The sequence below is a fragment of the Phyllostomus discolor genome, chromosome 5 (genome assembly GCF_004126475.2).
Source record: "Phyllostomus discolor isolate MPI-MPIP mPhyDis1 chromosome 5, mPhyDis1.pri.v3, whole genome shotgun sequence".
Taxonomy (NCBI): Eukaryota; Metazoa; Chordata; class Mammalia; order Chiroptera; family Phyllostomidae; genus Phyllostomus; species Phyllostomus discolor.
This window is the reverse complement of record NC_040907.2, coordinates 153,353,357-153,371,649: the sequence shown is the minus strand read 5'-3', so window position 1 is coordinate 153,371,649 and position 18,293 is coordinate 153,353,357. Positions and strand designations below refer to the sequence as shown.

The 18,293-nt window shown below is 59.3% G+C and overlaps 1 protein-coding gene across 2 annotated transcripts; it reads left to right on the top strand.

The window, feature by feature from the left end:
- Positions 1–41: 41 nt before the first annotated feature.
- Positions 42–18,290, top strand: PDZD7 (PDZ domain containing 7). Of its 2 annotated transcripts, XM_036027166.1 has the most exons (17): positions 42–131; positions 812–1,188; positions 5,086–5,226; positions 5,555–5,729; positions 6,256–6,432; positions 6,701–6,848; positions 8,038–8,098; positions 8,440–8,847; positions 9,346–9,543; positions 11,079–11,129; positions 11,716–11,891; positions 14,915–15,006; positions 15,140–15,231; positions 15,385–15,456; positions 15,949–16,566; positions 16,885–16,985; positions 17,381–18,290. In XM_036027166.1, exons 2-17 carry the CDS (start codon positions 966–968, stop codon positions 17,594–17,596), a joined length of 2,949 nt encoding a protein of 982 aa, XP_035883059.1. In that variant the 5' UTR covers positions 42–131; positions 812–965; the 3' UTR covers positions 17,597–18,290. The 2 variants fall into 2 exon arrangements, with proteins under 2 accessions (XP_035883059.1, XP_035883060.1); XM_036027167.1 differs by lacking the exons at positions 16,885–16,985; positions 17,381–18,290 and having other exon boundaries at positions 45–131; positions 15,953–16,135.
- Positions 18,291–18,293: the final 3 nt, after the last annotated feature.

Here is an 18,293-nt window from a genome sequence, read left to right as displayed (position 1 = left end):
AATAGGAGTGCGGGGCCGCTTAGGCCAGCCCTGCTCCTGGAGCCTCTGCGAGGCGTGGGCGGGGTCCCCTGGTGCTGCATTCGCTCGCGCCTGCGGGCGGGCGAGCCCGCGGCCGCCGCACTCACGAGCAGGTGAGGGGAGCTGGGGGCCGAGACCTAGAGGTGGGGGTGCCGGGAGGACCGAGCCGGGGGTGGGGTGCTGAGATCTGTTCTGGGGGACTTGACCCCGGGTTTGCGCGGGATGTTGTGGGGTTCTCGCCAGCAGGTCCTGCTGCAAGCCTGGGAAAGGTTCAGGCAACCCCCCTAGACGGGAGAAGAGAGGGGACGGAGGAGGGATCTGGGGTGGGGAGGCATCTGGGGTCCAGGGAATCTGCAGTCCTCGGCTGCAGCTGTCCCAGGTCCTGAAGCCCTATCCCTGAGGCCTGAGCATCAACCACTGGTCCCCTGTCCCCATGCGCTGGAGGGGTGTGCAGTGAACTGTCCTGGCCCCAGTTTCTCTCACACAGCCTGAAGCCCAGGGTCTGCATTAATCCTACCTCCTCCACTCGCTCAGCCTCTACTGAGGGCTGGGGACCGAGTCGATGACTCAGCTGAGAGCAAGAATGAGGGGTGAAGGAGAGCTTCCCACCCGCCTTGTATGAATGGCTCCAAAAGTCCCTGATGGTGCCTGGACTGGACGGTTCTCTTGCCAGGGGTGGGAGAGAGAGGGGTCCAAGACATGAGAGAGCAGGATGCTCAAACCAGGGGAAGGAGTGGAAATTCTGGGAGGCAGCATTCACACCCCCCTCATGCACCCCCCTCTTCTTGCACAGGCCTCGAGTGCACACTCCAGAGAGGCAGCGGAGGTGGGGGCTCCCGTCCACTGGGACCCCCCAGTTGTGCCCAGAAGTCTCATGGTGCCCATAGCACGCAGGGCCCTCCTCTCAAGGGCTAGCAGGTTCCTTCTGGCCCTCTAGTCTGGCCGCAATGGCGCGAGGTTTTTCAGTGGGTTTCGACCCACTGGGCTTTGGAGACCTAAGCTCCGGCTCTCTGAGCTCCCTCTCCTCCCGAGGCCACCTGGGCAGCGACTCAGGCTCCGCAACGCGATACCTGCTGAGGAAGCAACAGCGGCTGCTGAATGGGCCCCCCCGCGGAATCCGAGCCTCGTCGCCCATGGGCCGTGTCATCCTCATCAACTCCCCCATCGAAGGTGGGGGCGGGGCCCAGCCGCCGCCACCGTAACAGAGGGTGGGGGGAGAGGACAACCTCGCTGAGTAGAAAGAGGAAGAGCCCCCTATGGGTGGGGAGACTCCAGAGATGCGGGTCTTAAAGATGAGGGGCTTCTGGCAACCCACGCTCTTCCTCATCTACTTTTGTTCTCCTTCAGGCCAGTCCTTCAGGGCTCCAAGATTGTAGCGAGGTCAGAGGTGGGCATTAGGGCCTGGCGACAGGGAACAGCAGTGTGTGTGTGTGTGTGTGTGTGTGTGTGTGTGGTATGCGGACCCCCCAGTGAGGCAGGGTACTGGCCCCTCCATTTCATGGGCTCCACCTTTGTCCGAACCCCTTTGTGTGTGCCCTGGGGCATGTGCAGGACAGCGGGCATCCTCCATCAACCAGCCCACTGCGTGGCCAGCTCTGTGTTGAGCTGTGTGGAGCCAGTGCCCACACGGGCAGGCAGAATGAAAGGCTTCACATGCGAAAGGAAGGAAATGGAGATAAGGTAGCAGATGTTTAGAAGAGTGGGGAGGGTCAGGGAGGGCGCCCCAGGCCGGGGCCTGGAAGGATGGGAGAGTGAAACTTGTGTAGATGCTTAACGCCATTTCATTGCACACGGACTCTGTACCAGCCCCAGTTAGATCCTGCAGGGAATCTAGAGGGAAATAGGGCTCAATCTTCACTTTCAGAAATGTACAGGGCAGCAGGGCTTGGAGACACCAGTGAGAGCAGCTGCTGATGGAGCGGAGGTATCACAGACAAAGGATGGAAGTGGAAAGCGTGGAGCACAATGGGCAGGCACTTAAGAGACGGCCTGGCTGCAGTGACAGGTGTGAGGCAGCGGAGAGCAGATGAGCAAAGCAGGACCTTGAATGGCAGCAGGGGAGTGTGGAGCCCCAGCGCCTGCGCTTTCTGTGGACAGGACCAGATAAACATCTCCAGCTCCCCTCCTGTCTCTCGGCCTGCAGAGTGCCTTGGCTGAGCCCCAGACGGGACTCTGCAGACCCTGCTCCTCCCTCTGACCCAGCTGGGCATCCCTGGGGCGGGGGTGGAGCACGTTGCTCAGAGATCAGGCTTGAACTAGTGGTCCAGCAACTCGCCCCCATCATCCACACAGGGTGAGCAGCAGGGCACTGTTGAGGGTCACCACTGTCATTCTGGTCATGGAGCAGGAGTCCCCAGAGGAGCTGCAGGCATGGAGGGGGGAGGGGAGCACTGCAGCCCTGCCCTTGTAAGTCCTATTATATTAAAGAGGTACTGCCAGTTGTGCTGTACCTCTCGCACACACCACATACACACCGGACACGCCATGTCCACGGGCTTTGCTCTGACCTGCTGGCCCTAAGTCTCTCTGAGCTGGGAGCCTCTGAACTCAGAATCTTCCCCTCTGCCTGAGCACACATACCTCCTGACTCACCGCAGCCTAGAACCCCTCCCCCATGGTATTCACTGGGCCACTCAGGGGCCTAGAGTAACTGATAAGGGAGACACAGAGGGAAGGGGAACACTGCCAGTCACATCACCCCCATGAAGTGCCACCAGCTGCTCAGACACAGCAGATCCCAGAGAAATTGCATTATCTTCAATCCAGGCCAGCCCTTTCACCTCACTCTGCTAGCTCACTCATTTATCCATTCATCCATCCATTTATTCTTTCATTTATTCAAAAACTGCTTAGCGAGTACCAGGTGCTGAGCAGCACACCGGGGGCATGTTGGTGGAGAAGGACTATGAAGTCCCTACCGGGGCTGAGCTAACAGTTAGTGAAAGGAGACAGAAGATGAATAATAGTCTACAAATGATGAGAAAGGAGGTAAGAATCTTGAAGGCACTAATCCAGATGGTATGATAGCATTTCTCAACCTTTGGAATTGCTGGGGCTGAGGGGCTTGTTAAAAGACAATTGTTGGGTCCTACACCCAGAGCTTCCAATCCTGTGAGTGTGAGGTGAAGGCTGAGAATTTGCATCTTTCACAAGTTCCCAGGCGCTGCTGCTGGTGCTGCTGGTGCTGCTGGGCGGGGGGGGGGGGGGGGGGGGGGGGGGGGGGGGGGGGGGGGGGGGAGCGTGTCTTGAGAATCACTGGAACAGACTTTCCCAGAGGAGGGAGGGACTTCCTTAGGTAGGGGACTCCAGTTTCTGGAGAAGGTGGCGGTGGTGTCTGAGTCAGCAGGGCCTGAGGCACGGGAGCTGGCTTCAAAGGTCTGGGCAGGAATATCTCAGAGGGGACACCTAAAGGTTTGGCCCGGAGAGAAACAGGAAGGAAGGAGGTCGGTGTGGCCAAAGCCGGGGAGGCCAGGGAAGGAGGCCAGAGGCGAGGGGAGAGCGCTAAGCAAGGGAGGGGTGTGGGATTCCTTCTAGAAGCAGGGGCAGGCATTGAAAATTTTAACCAAGGGAAAGACGCAATCTATTAGAAAAGTTGACCTTGGCCACCATGCAGAGAACGGATTAGAGGGGGCAAGAGCAGAAGTAGGGGGAAAGGGAGGAGGCTGCAGCGGGCCTGGAAGGAGAGCTTGGTGACTGGGGCTAGGACAGTGGAGGGAGAGAAGGTTCCCACCTCAGATGCCCTAAGCTCTTAGGCTCAAATCCCCAAATCTGGCGTCCCCCTGGCCGACACCCCAGGGATGGACTGAGGAGTAAGGGGGTTGATGAATGGCAGAGCAAAAGGCTCCTTGGCCAGATGTAAAGGTCCCAAAACCTGTGCGGAGAGTCAGCAAGGAAGCCCCAGGATCCCCACATCTCTGCTGTGCGCCACCCCTGCCGCGGCTGCCCGCCCGTGGGGATTTCTTCCTGAGCTTTCCCGGGCATGCACTGTAACCTGGTTTCCCACTCAGATCAAACAGAGGGGTGTGTGTGTGTGCATGTATGTGTGTAGACAGAGAGACAGAGAGACAGAGAGAGAAGGAAGTCTTACCACTTTTCTCCAACCAAAAGGTCTCCCCAAGGACCCACCTGAGTCTTGCCTCGCTCCATCCCTTCATCAGTGCCTTCCCTCCCCCATCCAAATTCTACCCACCTTCGTCCTCCGAGCCTTCCCAACAACTCCAGCACCCAGGGACCCTCCTCCTCAGGCTCTCTCCAGCATGGATGGGGAGCACCATTCTGGGCTCCGGGCACCCGCTGCGACAGCGTGTGGTTTGAGCTTTCCTTCTTCACACAGTCAGGCAGCTCTCAGAGCCCTTACCTCCGTGATCGATCACCGAGTTTAAGAGACAGAAAGGCCTCAGAGGTCCTTCCACAACCTCCCAGACGGGGATTTACCGAGGGTCAGCTTGCATGCCTCCAAAAGCGAGGAACTCACTCTCCCTCCTGGGAAACTCATCCCATTGTCTGAGATGGAAGTTTTCGCAAGTTTTCCCTTGCTCAGTGGGTCCCCATCTAACTCCACTGCATGGGCTTCGTTCCGCCCTCTGGGTTGCATAGTCAAACGCATCTGATAGCTTCCACAGGCCAGCTCTTCGGCTGTGTGAAGATAGAGCTAACGCACTCATTTCCGCTGAGGAGCGCAGACTCCCTCAACTGTGCCCCATGGAATAGGTTCCTGGACCTCTTTTCTATCCATCTTGTCCTCAGAGCACCAGCATTTTCAGGTATTCGGCTTATCCCAGGCCAATGGGCATGGGAAGCTTATGAAGCACCACACACACACACACACATTATGAAGGAAAGAGAACAGCGTCTTCCCACACGGAGCCCGGTCCTGTCTGCTTTGAGGCTAGCCTGTAGTCTCAGAATCACCCACGGGAAACTCAGAAATTGGCTGCCCTCCCCCATGTAGGTCCCTGGGTGCCTGTGCTCAGCTACCCCACTCTTTCGGGCCCAAGCTGGGGAACATAGGGATCCCCTGTGCCCAGAATAGGCATGAGGGTCATGCCTGTGTCCCCACCCCCACAGCCAACAGTGACGAGAGCGACATCATCCACGCAGTCCGGGTGGAGAAGAGCCCAGCGGGGAGGCTGGGCTTCAGTGTGCGGGGCGGCTCTGAGCACGGCCTGGGCATCTTCGTCAGCAAGGTGGAAGCGGGCAGCAGTGCAGGTGAGCGGGGCCCCAACAGGTGAGGTCCTGGGGGGCGTATGTGGCCTCACCTCGGTGGGGTGCGGAGGCACTGTTCTCTCAGGGACGGGAGGAAGAGCCCTTAGCTTTGGACGGCCTGATCTGATGGGGAGACGGGCCCTCTCCCAGGGCAGGGCAGGCTCCTGGACAGGTCCCTAGTCTAGCATGGGGCACTCAGACCCTACCTGGGGATCCCCAATCTCGGGGAAGAAGTTTTACCCCAGGGAGCCTGGTCTGATGGGGGCTCGGCCTCACAGTGGAGGACTTCTCCCGAGTGGCCCATGCCAGCCACCCCTGTCCCCTGGTGCAGAGCGCGCTGGCCTGTGTGTGGGGGACAAGATCACAGAGGTGAACGGGCTGAGCCTGGAGAGCACCACCATGGGCAGCGCCGTGAAGGTCCTGACCGGCAGCAGCCGCCTGCACATGATGGTGAGGCGCATGGGCCGCGTGCCGGGCATCAAGTTCTCCAAGGAGAAGACCACGTGGTGAGAAGGCCTGCCCCACCCACCCCACCTGCCCCGGCGCCCCCACCCACAGCCACAGCAGGAGAGGTTGAGGGCGCAGGGCTCTGCGTGGGCCTGGCTAGCGCGGCTTCTGCTGCTCCCGACTCCTAGGGCTGGGAACACAGGGATCCTAAGGGCCAACCTTGAGAGGAGAAACGGCCATGCCTCTCCCCCAGCCCTGCTCCCCACAGCTCTGCTCTCCCAGCCCCCGGAGGCCCTGCCCCTGTGCTGCGGCTGCTGCAGCTGAGAGTTTAACACAGTAACAGCACCTCTTCCTCGTGGACCTGTGAGGGTTTGACATGGGTCTGGCCTGTGGTAGCTGCTCAATAAAACGAGGAGAGTAGGTGATTTCCCAGATTTGATTAATCTGTGTCCCACTGAAGATCTTAGGCCTGGGAAGTCCCCCAAAGGCAGCCCCCCTTTCCCATGCAGTCTCGGGGCTGCGGGGAGGAGGGAGGCGGGTGGTGGCAGATGGGGCCCAGGCTGAGGGCCCCCTGCTGCTGCCCAGGGTGGATGTGGTGAATCGGCGGCTGGTGGTGGAGAAGTGCAGTTCCACGCCGTCCGAGAGCAGCTCAGAGGATGGCGTGCGGCGCATCGTTCACCTCTACACGACCTCTGACGACTTCTGCCTGGGCTTCAACATCCGCGGGGGCAAGGAGTTTGGCCTGGGCATCTACGTGTCCAAGTGAGGCCTGGGCAGGGAGAGAAGTGGGTAGGGTAGGGAATGGGGCTTCGATGGGGCCTGGGCTGGGGCCTGGGCTGGGACCTGGGGGCAGGTGAGCAAGTGAGGCCCGGCCAACTACACGTTCAAATGAGGGCCTGAGTCAAGGGTGGGATCTGCCGAGGGGGGCAGGGGTCACCAAGAGGACGGCCAAGGAGTTTGACTGGGGTATCCACGGTGTGAGGGAGGGTAGGCCAGGGCCCCCACCAGACTGCGGTCCGTCTGACCGCAGAGTGGACCACGGTGGGCTGGCCGAGGAGAACGGCATCAAGGTGGGAGACCAGGTCCTGGCGGCCAACGGTGTCCGGTTCGACGACATCAGCCACAGCCAGGCTGTGGAGGTGCTGAAGGGCCAGACGCACATCATGCTGACCATCAAGGTGGGCAGGACCGTGGGAGGCAGGGGGAGGCCAGACCGTAAGAAGGGCTTCCTAGAGCATTCCAGTACTTACATACGCCCCATGTTCCGCAGTTTGACTTTGTCACAGACACGTGAGAGGTAGGGCAGGCATCGTTCTCATTTTGCAGAAGAAACTGAGGCTCAGAGAGGAAGAGTGACCGGGGACCCAGCCAGTAGCAGGGCCTGGTTCCAGGCCTGCCCTCAGGTGTCTGGGGCAGTGCCCCCTCACGTGAGTGGTGAGGCCTAGGAGTAAAAGGAACACGTGTCCCTGTCAGAAGGGCAGGTGGAGGCTGTGGCCTTGGGCGGGACCCAGTGGTGGGCATCCTCAGGGTACAGGGCAAGAGGAGCTGGGCTGGGGCCAGAGATCAGGTTGCAGGGGAGGCGGCTGGATCCATTATTGATGGGGGCCTCACACTTGCCGGGGATCAGGTCCTTCTCACTCCAGCTGCCGAGGGGTGTGCTGCCCGCTCTCCCCAGTGCCTCATCCTAACCAACCCTCCTCCCTCCTCCCAGCCTCTCACCCGCTTCCCCAGTCGGTGCCCCCTCCCCCGCTGCCCCCCACCGCCTCTGTTTCCCACCTCTCCCACGTTCCGTTTCTGCCTGTCCTTCTCAAATGATCCCAAAGCCTCCTCCTTACTCCCACTCTGCCCTTCATTCATTCATTCATTCATCCATTCATTCAACATTTTTAAGTACCTCCTATATGGTGGCCAGCCACTATGCCAGGGACTGAGGTTACAACAGTGAACAAGACAAGGTCTCTGCTACTGGGGGCAGACAGACCAATAAACTAGACACCTGCAGATTGTGACAAATGCTATCAGGAAATTAACAATGAGATGGGATGGGGTCATTTAGGTAGACCCTTGTAGCCGGGGTGGGGGTGTCAGAGCAGGCCTGTCTAAGGAGGTGACACACCTGAGGAGGGAGAAGGAGTTAGCCACAGAGGAGCTGAAGGAAGAGAACCCGATCAGAGGGAACAGCAAGTGCAAAGGCCCTGAGGCACAGAGGAACTTCACACATTCGGAAATAAAGTGGCCAGGGTGGCTAGAGCGTGATGAAGGAGAGTGGGAGGGCTGAGAATGCACTCTCGTGACATCACTCCCCATTCTCACTCTCCCTCCCGACCCACTTTCATGCCCTCCTCTGCTCACCATGCCCACCCCCAGGAGACCGGCCGGTACCCTGCCTACAAGGAGATGGTTTCTGAGTACTGTTGGCTGGATCGACGTAAGTGGCTCAGGCCCCCCAAGGTTGAAGAATAAATGGGCAGGGGCACCAAGGCCTTACTGAGATTGCACACTGCCCGGACCGGGCCTGGGCTCTCCTCTGAGGAGTGCTTGCCTGGGGTCTGGAGTCCCAAGGGGGTAGGTAGAGAAGTGACTTCTCCAAGGTCTCATCCTGCTGGCAGGATGCTAGGCAGCTGGGTCCCCAGATCCCATGCTTCCAACCTTGGCTGCTGCTGGATGCTCCCCAAACCCCCAAGCCCAGGGATGGTCTGCAAGCCTGGCAGGGCCCTGAAGCAACCCGGCCAGACCCCCGAGGCATCCCTGCCTTCTCCCTGCCCACAGTGAGTAACGGGGTGCTGCAGCAGCTGTCCCAGGCCTCTGAGAGCAGCTCCAGCGTCTCCTCATACGCCTCCAGCGCCCCCTACAGCTCCGCGGAGGGCTCCGGCTCCCTGCCCTCTGACCGCATGGACGTCTGCCTGGGGCCAGAGGAGCCCGGCAGCCGTGGGCCTGGCTGGGGGCGGGCAGACACAGCCATGCAGACAGACCCCGACGTGGGGGGCCGCGTGGAGACCTGGTGCAGCGTGCGGCCCACGGTCATCCTCAGGGACACGGCCATCCGCTCCGATGGACCCTCAACCGCCCGCCGCCTTGACTCTGCTCTCTCGGAATCCCCCAAGACTGCCCTGCTGTTGGCCCTCAGCCGACCCCGGCCCCCCATCACGCGCTCCCAGAGCCACCTGACCTTGTGGGGTACGTGGGAGATGGGTGGCTGCTGTTCTCTCCGAAGCCCTGGGTGCAACACCGCCCTTAGGCCCTGTCCTGGGTCCCAAACTTCCCTTTGCCCCAGGCCTTGACCCAGCCTCAGCCCCAGAACACACTCAGACCCTGCCCTGGTGCGCTTTTCACATTAGTCCCAGGCCTGGAATCCACTCTCAGTCCCAGCCCAGGTCCAGTTAGCTCTGGGCCCCAAGAGAGCCTCAGCCAAGCTCTCCCCAGCTTGGAGTGCCCAGATCTGTCCACACCCCACCCCAGTCCCCATTTATTTCTCCATAGCTGCAGCTATGGGGTGAAGGGGGGTGAAAAGTTGGAGGAGGACCCGCACCCCACCCCCACCCCTGCCTCCCCACACAGCTGCAGATCCTGTCTGCCCCCTATTCTCCCTTCTTTCTGCCCCTCCCCACACCCCTCCCCTGGTCCTTCCCTTCTGCCCACCCCTCCAGCCCCCCGGGTGCTTCCTCGTGTCTGCAGAGGAGAAGAAGCAGCGGAAGAAGGAGAAGTCGGGGTCTTCTGGGGAGAAGGGGGCCCTGCAGCGCTCCAAGACACTGATGAACCTCTTCTTCAAGGGAGGGCGGCATGGGCAGCTGGCAGGGGACGGGCGTAGAGAGGCCTGGACGCTGGAGCGGGGGAGCCCGGCCAAGACCCGCCCCCGCCTGGACGTGGAGAAAGGTAAGGGCTGGGTTAGGCAGGCAGGGAGGTCGGAGGCCAAGTCCACTTTGGCGTCCAGCCCCACACTGCCTCGCACTAGCTGTGAGTGACCGCCCCACCCTGTGAGCCTCAGTTTCCCCATGAGTGAAATTGGAGTAACAACACCTGTATCTTTATGAATAGTGAGGAATAAGTGAATGAGTATGTGTTCATCACTTAGGGCGTTGTCTGCCACACATCAGGTGCCCGGAAAATGTAGCGGCCATTGTAACACTGCCTTGCCCACCCATTGTACAGGACGGAGCGCTGATAGAGTCCCAGCACAGCAGGAAGTGGGTCTGATCCCTGCGCTCCTGGTGCTGAGGAGAGGGAAGGACACTCTTTTCCTAGAATATTTGGCTTCATCTCCCTTGGCCAGAATTCACAAGCCCTCCCCTGTTCTAGAACCATCCTTGACCAAGGTCATTTCTAGATCAGGGCCCAGGCAGAAGGGCCGTGGCAGGCTTCACCCAGGCCAGGGGCTTCCTCAGCGCCCGCACACCGGGCCTCACCTCTCCCAGGTGAGGGTCAGAGGCTGGACCAAGATTAGGCGAGTTGACTCTTGGGGTTGCCTGTGTCAGAAACTCAGCCCAAACAAGCTTTGAAAAGCACTTCTTGGCTCAGCTGCTGATTTAAGCTGGATCTAAAGATTTAAACAATCTCATCAGACATCTGCCCCCTCGTCTCTTGGTTCCCTTTCCCTGGGTTGGCTTCAGCATCATGCAGGCTTTGCCCACTTGAGCTAAGATGGCCACTGTTGCTTGGCAACACAAGGTAAAGAGAGCTTCTCCTTAACTAGTCCCTGCTGAAGTCTCAGGCTCTCATTGGCCCGGCTGGGACCACATGTCCAGCAAATCACTGGGATGTAGGAGGGAGAAAGTCTTTAATCAACCAGCCAGGGTAGGTGCCGGCCCTGGGGCATGTGCACTGAGAATGGGGGTCCCTGGGTGAACTCGAGGTGCTGCTCCAGAAGGGAGAGTGGATGTTGGGTAGGCAAAATCAACCAGAGGATGAGGAACTGGGCCCTCCCCCTCCCTGGGGTCTCGAGGTGACAGTCCCCTGTGAGAGACAATCCCTTCAAATAAGGGCAGGCCGGCTTCCCTTCCTCAACCTATCTCTCTCTCCACAGCCCCCGGGGCCCTGCTCTCTCCTGCTTCTCCTCCCGTCTCTCTGGCCACCCCTCTCTCTCCCTCAAAGGCTCTTTTTTCTCTTTGTCCGCTGAAGGTAGGTGCTCCCCCAAACTGTCCCTAGGGTTCTCGTCTCCATGCATCTGCTTCCAAATGAATCTCTACAAGCAGAGCCCAGACTGCACCCTCTCTTGATCCAGATCCCTCGCTGGCTCGCCACTGCCCATAAATGAAGCCCTTTAGCCCGAGCACAGCCTGGCCTCCTACCTCCTCATCTCACTCCTTCCAGCCTGAACTCTGCACCCCAGCCAGTGGTCCAGCCAGCCCGAAACACCCGACCCCATTCTCAGGTTGGGGCCAGGGCCTGCTGCTGAGCCTTCTTCTTCTCAGCAGGGGGAGTGGGACCTGTGCAGAAGTTTATCACCTGGAGGCTGAGACGCGGTAATTCGTGCATCTCTTTACCGAGGCCTGGTTTACAGCAGAGCTGCTGACGGGGTGCATGCTGGGGGCAGCTCAGGGGCACTGGGCTGAACTCAGCTGAGACCGAGCATGGGGAATCTGGCAGATGCAGCGGTGCATGCTGGGGGCGGGTAAAAGAACCGGACTGGTAAAGATGCGGTTGTAGGCAGATACTGGGGTATATGTTTGGGGACTGAGGAGCTTGACTCCCAAAGACAGATCTGGGGGAGATGAAAGAACCAGTGTGAGAACGTCAATGGGGACCAGACTAGCATGACAGTGTATGTTGGGGGACCCAGGGATCCCGAGGCCAGGACTCCCTCAAGGAATAGACTGTATAGGGGTCTGTGTTGGGGGGTGGAGGGGCCGGGGGTGAGTTCCACTGGTGGGCAGATCAGTACGGGAGACCACGGTGGGGAGCACCTGGGCTTGGCCCGAACTCCGTCAGGCGTTCCTGGGCCTCTCAGCCAGCCTGTCCTGGAGTCTGATCCCCCTTTAGGGAAGCCCCTACCCCCTCTCCTGGTGGCTCCAGGCTCCTTCATTGTATCCCTTTGCTCCCGCCCTGCAGACCGGGAGAGGGGCCGGGCCCTGCTCTCTGCCAGGTCTGGGAGCCCCTCCAGCCAGCTGCCCAATGTGGATGAGCAGGTGCAGGCCTGGGAGAGCCGACGGCCCCTAATTCAGGACCTGGCCCGGCGGCTGCTGACTGACGACGAGGTGCTGGCCATCACCCGCCACTGCTCCCGGGTGAGCCTCCAGCCTGCACCCAGCCCCAGCACATGGTCACTCGCTCACCCAGACCCTCATTCATTCCGACTGTTGCCTGCTGGCCAGTATCTGGGTTCAACACTCTAAGGCCAGTGGTCACTAAAAGCAGAAGCCACCCCTGTCACACATACACATTGGCACATACACACTGAGCTCACAACTGAGAAGGGGAGTCAGATAATAACCAGAACCTAAACAACCACAGTGAGAAATCACATGAAGTGCTATGAATGAAAAGAACCTGGGAAAATAATCCAAGAGGCACAAATCAAATGTGGTCTTGGAGGGCCTCCCTGAGGAGGTGGCATTTAAGCTGAGGAGAAAAGGAGTCAATCAGATGATGAGTTGGGGGCTTGAGTCCCTGCAGTCACCTGCTCCCTTCTCCTTTAAACCCCAGCCCATCCCCATGCCTCCTTGTGCTCCTGGGGCAGCCAACAGGCCTGGCACAAGTAAACAATCCCTTGTGCTCCTGGAGCACACACACTCACACACTCAGCCCAAACCTTCCCAACACCTGCACTGTTGTTCTCTGTTCCCTTCTGCTTCAGACAGACCAGAGGGCCCTGGGAGGAGGAGAGGTTAGGTTTAAGGAAGCCTTTGTAGCCTGAATGTTGGGGAGACCACAGGAGGCACAGGTCACCCCCTCCAGGAGTATGGGAAGGCCTTCTCCAGTACCTAGGGCTTCCCACTGTCTCAAAAAACTCCAGGTTTCTGGAATGGGTTCCACGTGAGCCTGTGTGCAAGGGCGCTCTGAGAGTCAGAAAACGGTTTGCGGATGCCCCACTCCCTCGCCTTGGTCAGGGTGGGGCTGCGTTGTATGTCTGTGTGATGTGAGCATTTGTCTGTCTGTGGGCTCCCTGGCTTTGTGTCAACTTAACTGTATGTATCTGTGTGTGAATGTGCTTGTGTCTAGCTAAGGCATGTATGTGTCACCTGGAGACTGAGACGTGGTAATGCATGCATCCCTTTTCCAAGGCCTGGTTTACAGAAGGGCCCCTGTGACGGAGTGCATGTTGGGGGCAGCTAAGGGCCTTTGGGTTAGAGTCAGTGTGGTGATCAGCTCACAGCACTCAGTGGGGTAGTGTGTACCAGCCTCTGTAAGCCTGCAACTCTGGGCTGTAGCCACTAGGTGGGGCTCTGTGTCTGTTTCTTTATTGGCTCTTTTGCCCTTGCCCTCAGCTCCTCCTACCCCACCCAAGCTACGCCTCTCAATATGTCCCCACACCACCTGGGCAGCTCGGAATACCACCCAAACCTGACCCAAGCCCTACCCACACCAAGAGATCAGACCGTCAGGGGTGGCCCAAAAGATGAGTGAAGCTCCCCTACTGATTCTGATGTGTGGCCCCGAGCCCTTTTCCGTCCTCTTCTTAGCCACCGCACCCCAGCCACCAGGCCAGGCATTACAAACCACCTCTCTGATCGCTTCACACTCCCCAACCTCCTTGTAACCTCTTTGACAGAATGGAGTGCAAGTCCCTTACTCCCACACCCAAGGCCCTCCCTGGTCTGACCCCCAACCCGCTAACCTCAGCTTTCCCACAGTCACCACATCACCACACCGTCATCTTCCCCGGGACCACCGCATCGGTTTACACAGGCTGGGAGCTGCACAGCTTCCTTCAGGGACGCTACTCACACTGTCATCACAACCTGCGCCGCCTACATGGAGGCCCTTTGTGTAACCTCTGGTCAAGTTGAACTTCTATCTACCAGTTATTCCACATCACCCTCAGAGCCCTTTCTCCAGCTTTCACGGATCCCTGAATTTATCCTTAAGAGTCAGTGTATATATAAAAAAAAGAGTCAATGTAAATGCCACCACTTCCATGAAGCCTACCCTGATCTCCCCACCCTCCTCTGAGACTCCCTCTGTCAGTGGTTTGTAGTCAACTGGGGCACATGGCTCATTCTGCCCCTCGTTCCCACTAGACTGAGTTCCTGAAGATCTGGAACAGAGTCTTCATTATTGTGTCCCCACTGTCACCCTCCAGTACACAGCCTGGCATTTAGTGGGTGCTGAATGCAGGTTTGTGAACTTGAAGTACGTGCACATATATGACTCTCCGGGGGCAAATTGTCGATATGTGTATGTGTGAATCCCTGTAACTTTGTGTGTGGTTTAGGGCCACACACATAAGTTTATCTTTTATTTATTTCCAGATATTTTTTTACTGCCTCACTCTGACCACCAGGGCATGCTCTTTCTCTGTGTCTATGCCCCTACAGGATGCTCTGTGTTTGTGTCCCTGAATCAGGACAAGTCTCCCTTTCACCACCAGGGGGCGGTATACTGTCCACTATGGTGGCTCTCAGTGTTCAGTTTGCCAATTTGTCTGCGTAGGTGGCGTGTGCCTGGTGGCAGGCATCCTGGCAGTGCCAGGCAGAAGAGCCTCCACCACCCTGAGTACCGACTGGAGAGGCTTTCTGTGGGGCCACCTCTTCTCCAAGGTCCCCATCCCAGCCCTGAACAAAGCCTAATTTGTAGGTCTGTGTACAGACAAATGTTGGCCCAGCCAGGCCCACAGACTAGTTTTTGGCTCAAATTCCTTCCTTCAGCTTGGAAGGTGGGGGTGGGGAGGAGAGTCCACTCCCTGCACATCCTTTTCCGGTGCAGAGTAGGCGAGAGCCAAACCTCTCAGGTTTCAGCCCCTCTTCGTACTCCCTTATCTGTGTGGCCTTGGCAAAGTCCTTTTCTCTGAGCCTCAGTTTCTTCATCTGCAAACCGGTAATAAATAATGTCATCTCTCGGGGCGGTTACTAAAAGAGAGACGTGTGTAAAAGGCTTGGAAAAGTGCCTGTCCCAAAGCTGTCCTTGCTGTCACAAGTCTGTTATTCTTGTTGCAGGCTGCCACCTAGTTACCAAGATAAGACATCCTGTGGACAGCTTGGGGACCGGGAGAGCCTTTCCTAAACGTGGGGGTGGCGGCATACCCAGGCGTTCCCCCGCCCAGCTCTGGGAGCCTCTGCCGCTACCTGACCCGTGGTGCCTCTCTCCGCAGTACGTGCATGAGGGCGGAGTGGAGGACCTGGTGAGGCCCCTGCTGGCCATTCTGGACAAGCCCGCAAAGCTGCTGCTGCTGCGGGACATCAGGTGGGAGGGGGGAGTAGGAAGGGGCTCGGGTAGGAAGGGTGCCCCTGATACCGCCCCCAACCTTCTCAGGGCTGAAGCCCCCAGGCAACTCCAGCACTGAGCCCTTGCCCACCCCCATCTGGTCCTCCCCCAGGAGTGTGGTGGCCCCCACGGACCTGGGCCGCTTCGACAGCATGGTGATGCCTGTGGAGCTGGAGGCTTTTGAGGCCCTCAAGAGCCGGGCAGGTCAGCAGCTGGGGGGCGGGGCTTGTGGGTCCTGAACCCCAGGTTGGGGTGTGGGAGGCATATCCCACTGGAAAGGGGGCAGAGCCCTCTCAGCTGTGCCCATCAGGGAGCCCGGCAGCAGGGCCCTGCTGCTGACCTCTTCTCTCCAACCAGTACGGCCTCCAGCCCTGCGGCCAGCTCGGCAGGACACACCACCCAAGCGTCACCTCGTCACCCCTGTGCCTGGTCAGTCAGAGTCTCAGAGCCCGGGGAGGGGACACACCCATGGGAGCACTGGCGGGGAGAGCAGGCCCTCTCTGGTCCCTGCGGCAGGGACTGCGGTGCTGTGGTTCAGAGGGGTGTGCGGTGCCCTGAAGGGAAGCCCTCATCTGTCAGAACCCTTCCTGTCACAGCTGCCGCCGCCATTATTTACCTAATGATCGGTTTCAAACCCACTCCCTTTTCAAATCCAGTCTTCTCATTCTCTGCAATAATCTCCAAGAAATCATGAGCTTGGTGTGTGAGTCATATTTTTTCTTAGATACATTAACATGATACTCTTACAACAGAAAGTGTTAAACTACTATTGCAGTGGAACATGGGCAGTGCCCCTACAGGCCTGAGCAACCCGGGCCTGGGTTTCCCAGGCCCTACAGGGACAAAGGCAAGGACTGGGGTCTGGCAAGGTGGTCTGGGCTAGTGAGGAGAGGGCGGCCTGACCTTGGCCCTCTTCCCCAGACAGCCGTGGAGGCTTCTACCTGCTGCCTGCGAATGGCTTCCCTGAGGAGGAAGATGACGGGGAGCTGAGGGAGCGGCTGGGGGACCTCCAGGTCTCTCTGGATGCCTCTGCCCCCTGCCGCCCTCATAAAGGGATACCCCCTCTCCAGGACGTGCCAGTAGACGCCTTTGCCTCACGCCGAACCACCTGCACACCCCCTCCCCAGCCACCTCCCGTTGCTCCCCGGCCCCCGAGGCCTAACTGGCTGCTGACAGAACCCCTGTCTCGAGAAGACCCTCTCCAGAGCCAGGGCCAGGGCCAGGGCCAGGGCCAGGACCGGGCCCAGGGCCGCAGCCGCAGCCGCAGCCGCAGCCGGGGCCGAGGCAAGTCCCCTGGACGCAGGCGCTCCCCGTCCCCGGCGCCTATCCCCAACCCCGGCACAGCCAACGGGCGCTACCACAAGCCTCGGAAGGCCAGGCCCCCTCTGCCACAACCTCTGGATGGGCAGGCAGCCAAGGCAGGGGGCAGTCAAGGCCCCTCTGAGAATGGAACCGGCAGGACAGCCCAGCAAGCAGCCACAAAGGCCCCTCGTGGGGAGTTGAGGACAGTCACGCTGTCCAAGATGAAACAGTCCTTGGGTGAGTCTGAGGGGGGCTGGGCCTGGCGGGGGCTGTGGGGTTTGGATAAGGCTGGTGGGCTTGATGCTGGGATGCCTCTAGGCGAACTAAGCCTAGGAAAAGAACCTGGGTATTAGAGTATGGTTGGGGGTGGGGTCTAGATTTGCGGGCTTTGGGATCCAGAGGAATTTGGAGCAAGTTGAGGATTGACTAGTGACAGAATTGGGATTTGGAAAAAGTTGGGGGCCCCAGACTTGGTGACTGGGTCCTGGGTCTATCCTGGGACCTCCTGCATTTAGGGGTGTGGTGCACTCTCACCCTGTTTCTCACTCTCACCAGGCATCAGCATCTCGGGGGGCATCGAGTCCAAGGTGCAGCCCATGGTGAAGATAGAAAAGATCTTCCCTGGGGGCGCCGCCTTCCTCAGTGGGGCCCTGCAGGTGGGTGAAGTGCACCCAGGTCCCCTCCCTCAGCCCGGAGTTAATTCCGGCGGGGGCGGCTGGTACATGCGCATCTGCTGGCCGGGCATGTTCAGGCCAGGTCGTGGGAGGAGGGGTCAGGCCTGTGGAATGAGCAAGCCCAGGGAAGAATCTGTCCCCTCGCGCTAGCCTGGGCCTGAGGGCGGCCCGTCCTGTTCCACCCCTTGCCCCAAGGGACAAAGGGCCATTGTCTGGCCCCACCCAGCCCCCAGTAGCTCCAGGCACAGAAGTCCCATTGTCCATCTTCTCCATCCAGACGGGGAGGAGTGTCCCAGCTGGTGGAGGTGAGAAGTCAGATGCTGGAGTAGGGGGTGACCCGAGGAGGGAGGGCTGTGATTCTCCCACTCCCATCCTAGGCTGGCTTCGAGCTGGTGGCAGTGGATGGAGAGAGCCTGGAGCAGGTGACACACCAGCGAGCAGTGGACACCATCCGCCGGGCTTATCGAAACAAGGCTCGGGAGCCCATGGAGCTTGTGGTCAGGGTCCCCGGGCCCGGCCCACCACCCCTGCCCTCTAACTCGTCAGCCCTCGCTGACCAACCCCTTCCTGCTGACCACGCCCCGGCCCGCTGACCCCTTGATGCTACTCCCACGTGCTTCCAGAACCTCTCAGTGCCCTTCCCAACGGGACCCGGACCGTTCCCACTGATGTTGGGCTCCTCCAGCTGATGCCCAGCCGGGTCCCCTCTCCAACCCTCCAGACTCCTGGTTCTAACCCCCCGACTCTTCCCACCTACCGCCCAACCGCCCCGCTGACCCCACCATCCTCCCGCCCTCTCCCAGACCTCGCCTGCTCACCTTCTGACTTGGGAACCTCCCACTCCTGCTTGCCTTGCCTCCTCCCAAAGCTCCACCCCGGTGGCTCAGATCTCCCTGCTTTCTTCCCTCCCCAGCTGTCACTAAGGCTCTGCCCTTTCCAGACAAACTTAGTGTCAAGGACAAGGTGCTACTGGGCAGGCAGCCTGTGTCACCCATTCGCTGCTTCTCACCTCCCAAGACAGGAAGAGGGTCGAGAAACCCAAGGTCTGGAACTTGGGATTGGTGGGCATTTTCTCCCATCTGCCCTCGATTCTCCCAAGCACTGAAGGACCCAGATTCAGTCACTGCATCCACCACCCAGTCCCAGGCAGTGTGTTCTGTGCAGGGAACACACGTCTTGACTAGTTTCTCAAACCCTGAGAGGCCGCTTCACGCTGTGGCCCAGTAGCCTCAGCTTTCCAGCCGGGTCTGTCCTTTCCTGTCTCCCTTCTCCCACTCAGACCTCTGCAAG

What these genes read in the sequence shown, in the direction of transcription:
- PDZD7 (XM_036027166.1), top strand. Translation starts at nt 966, where the DNA reads ATGGCGCGAGGTTTTTCAGTGGGTTTCGACCCACTGGGCTTTGGAGAC. An exon ending in CTGGGCATCTACGTGTCCAA is followed by an intron (nt 6,433 to 6,700) that starts GTGAGGCCTGGG and finishes GTCTGACCGCAG; the next exon opens with AGTGGACCACGGTGGGCTGG. An exon ending in GGCCCTCAAGAGCCGGGCAG is followed by an intron (nt 15,232 to 15,384) that starts GTCAGCAGCTGG and finishes CTCTCCAACCAG; the next exon opens with TACGGCCTCCAGCCCTGCGG.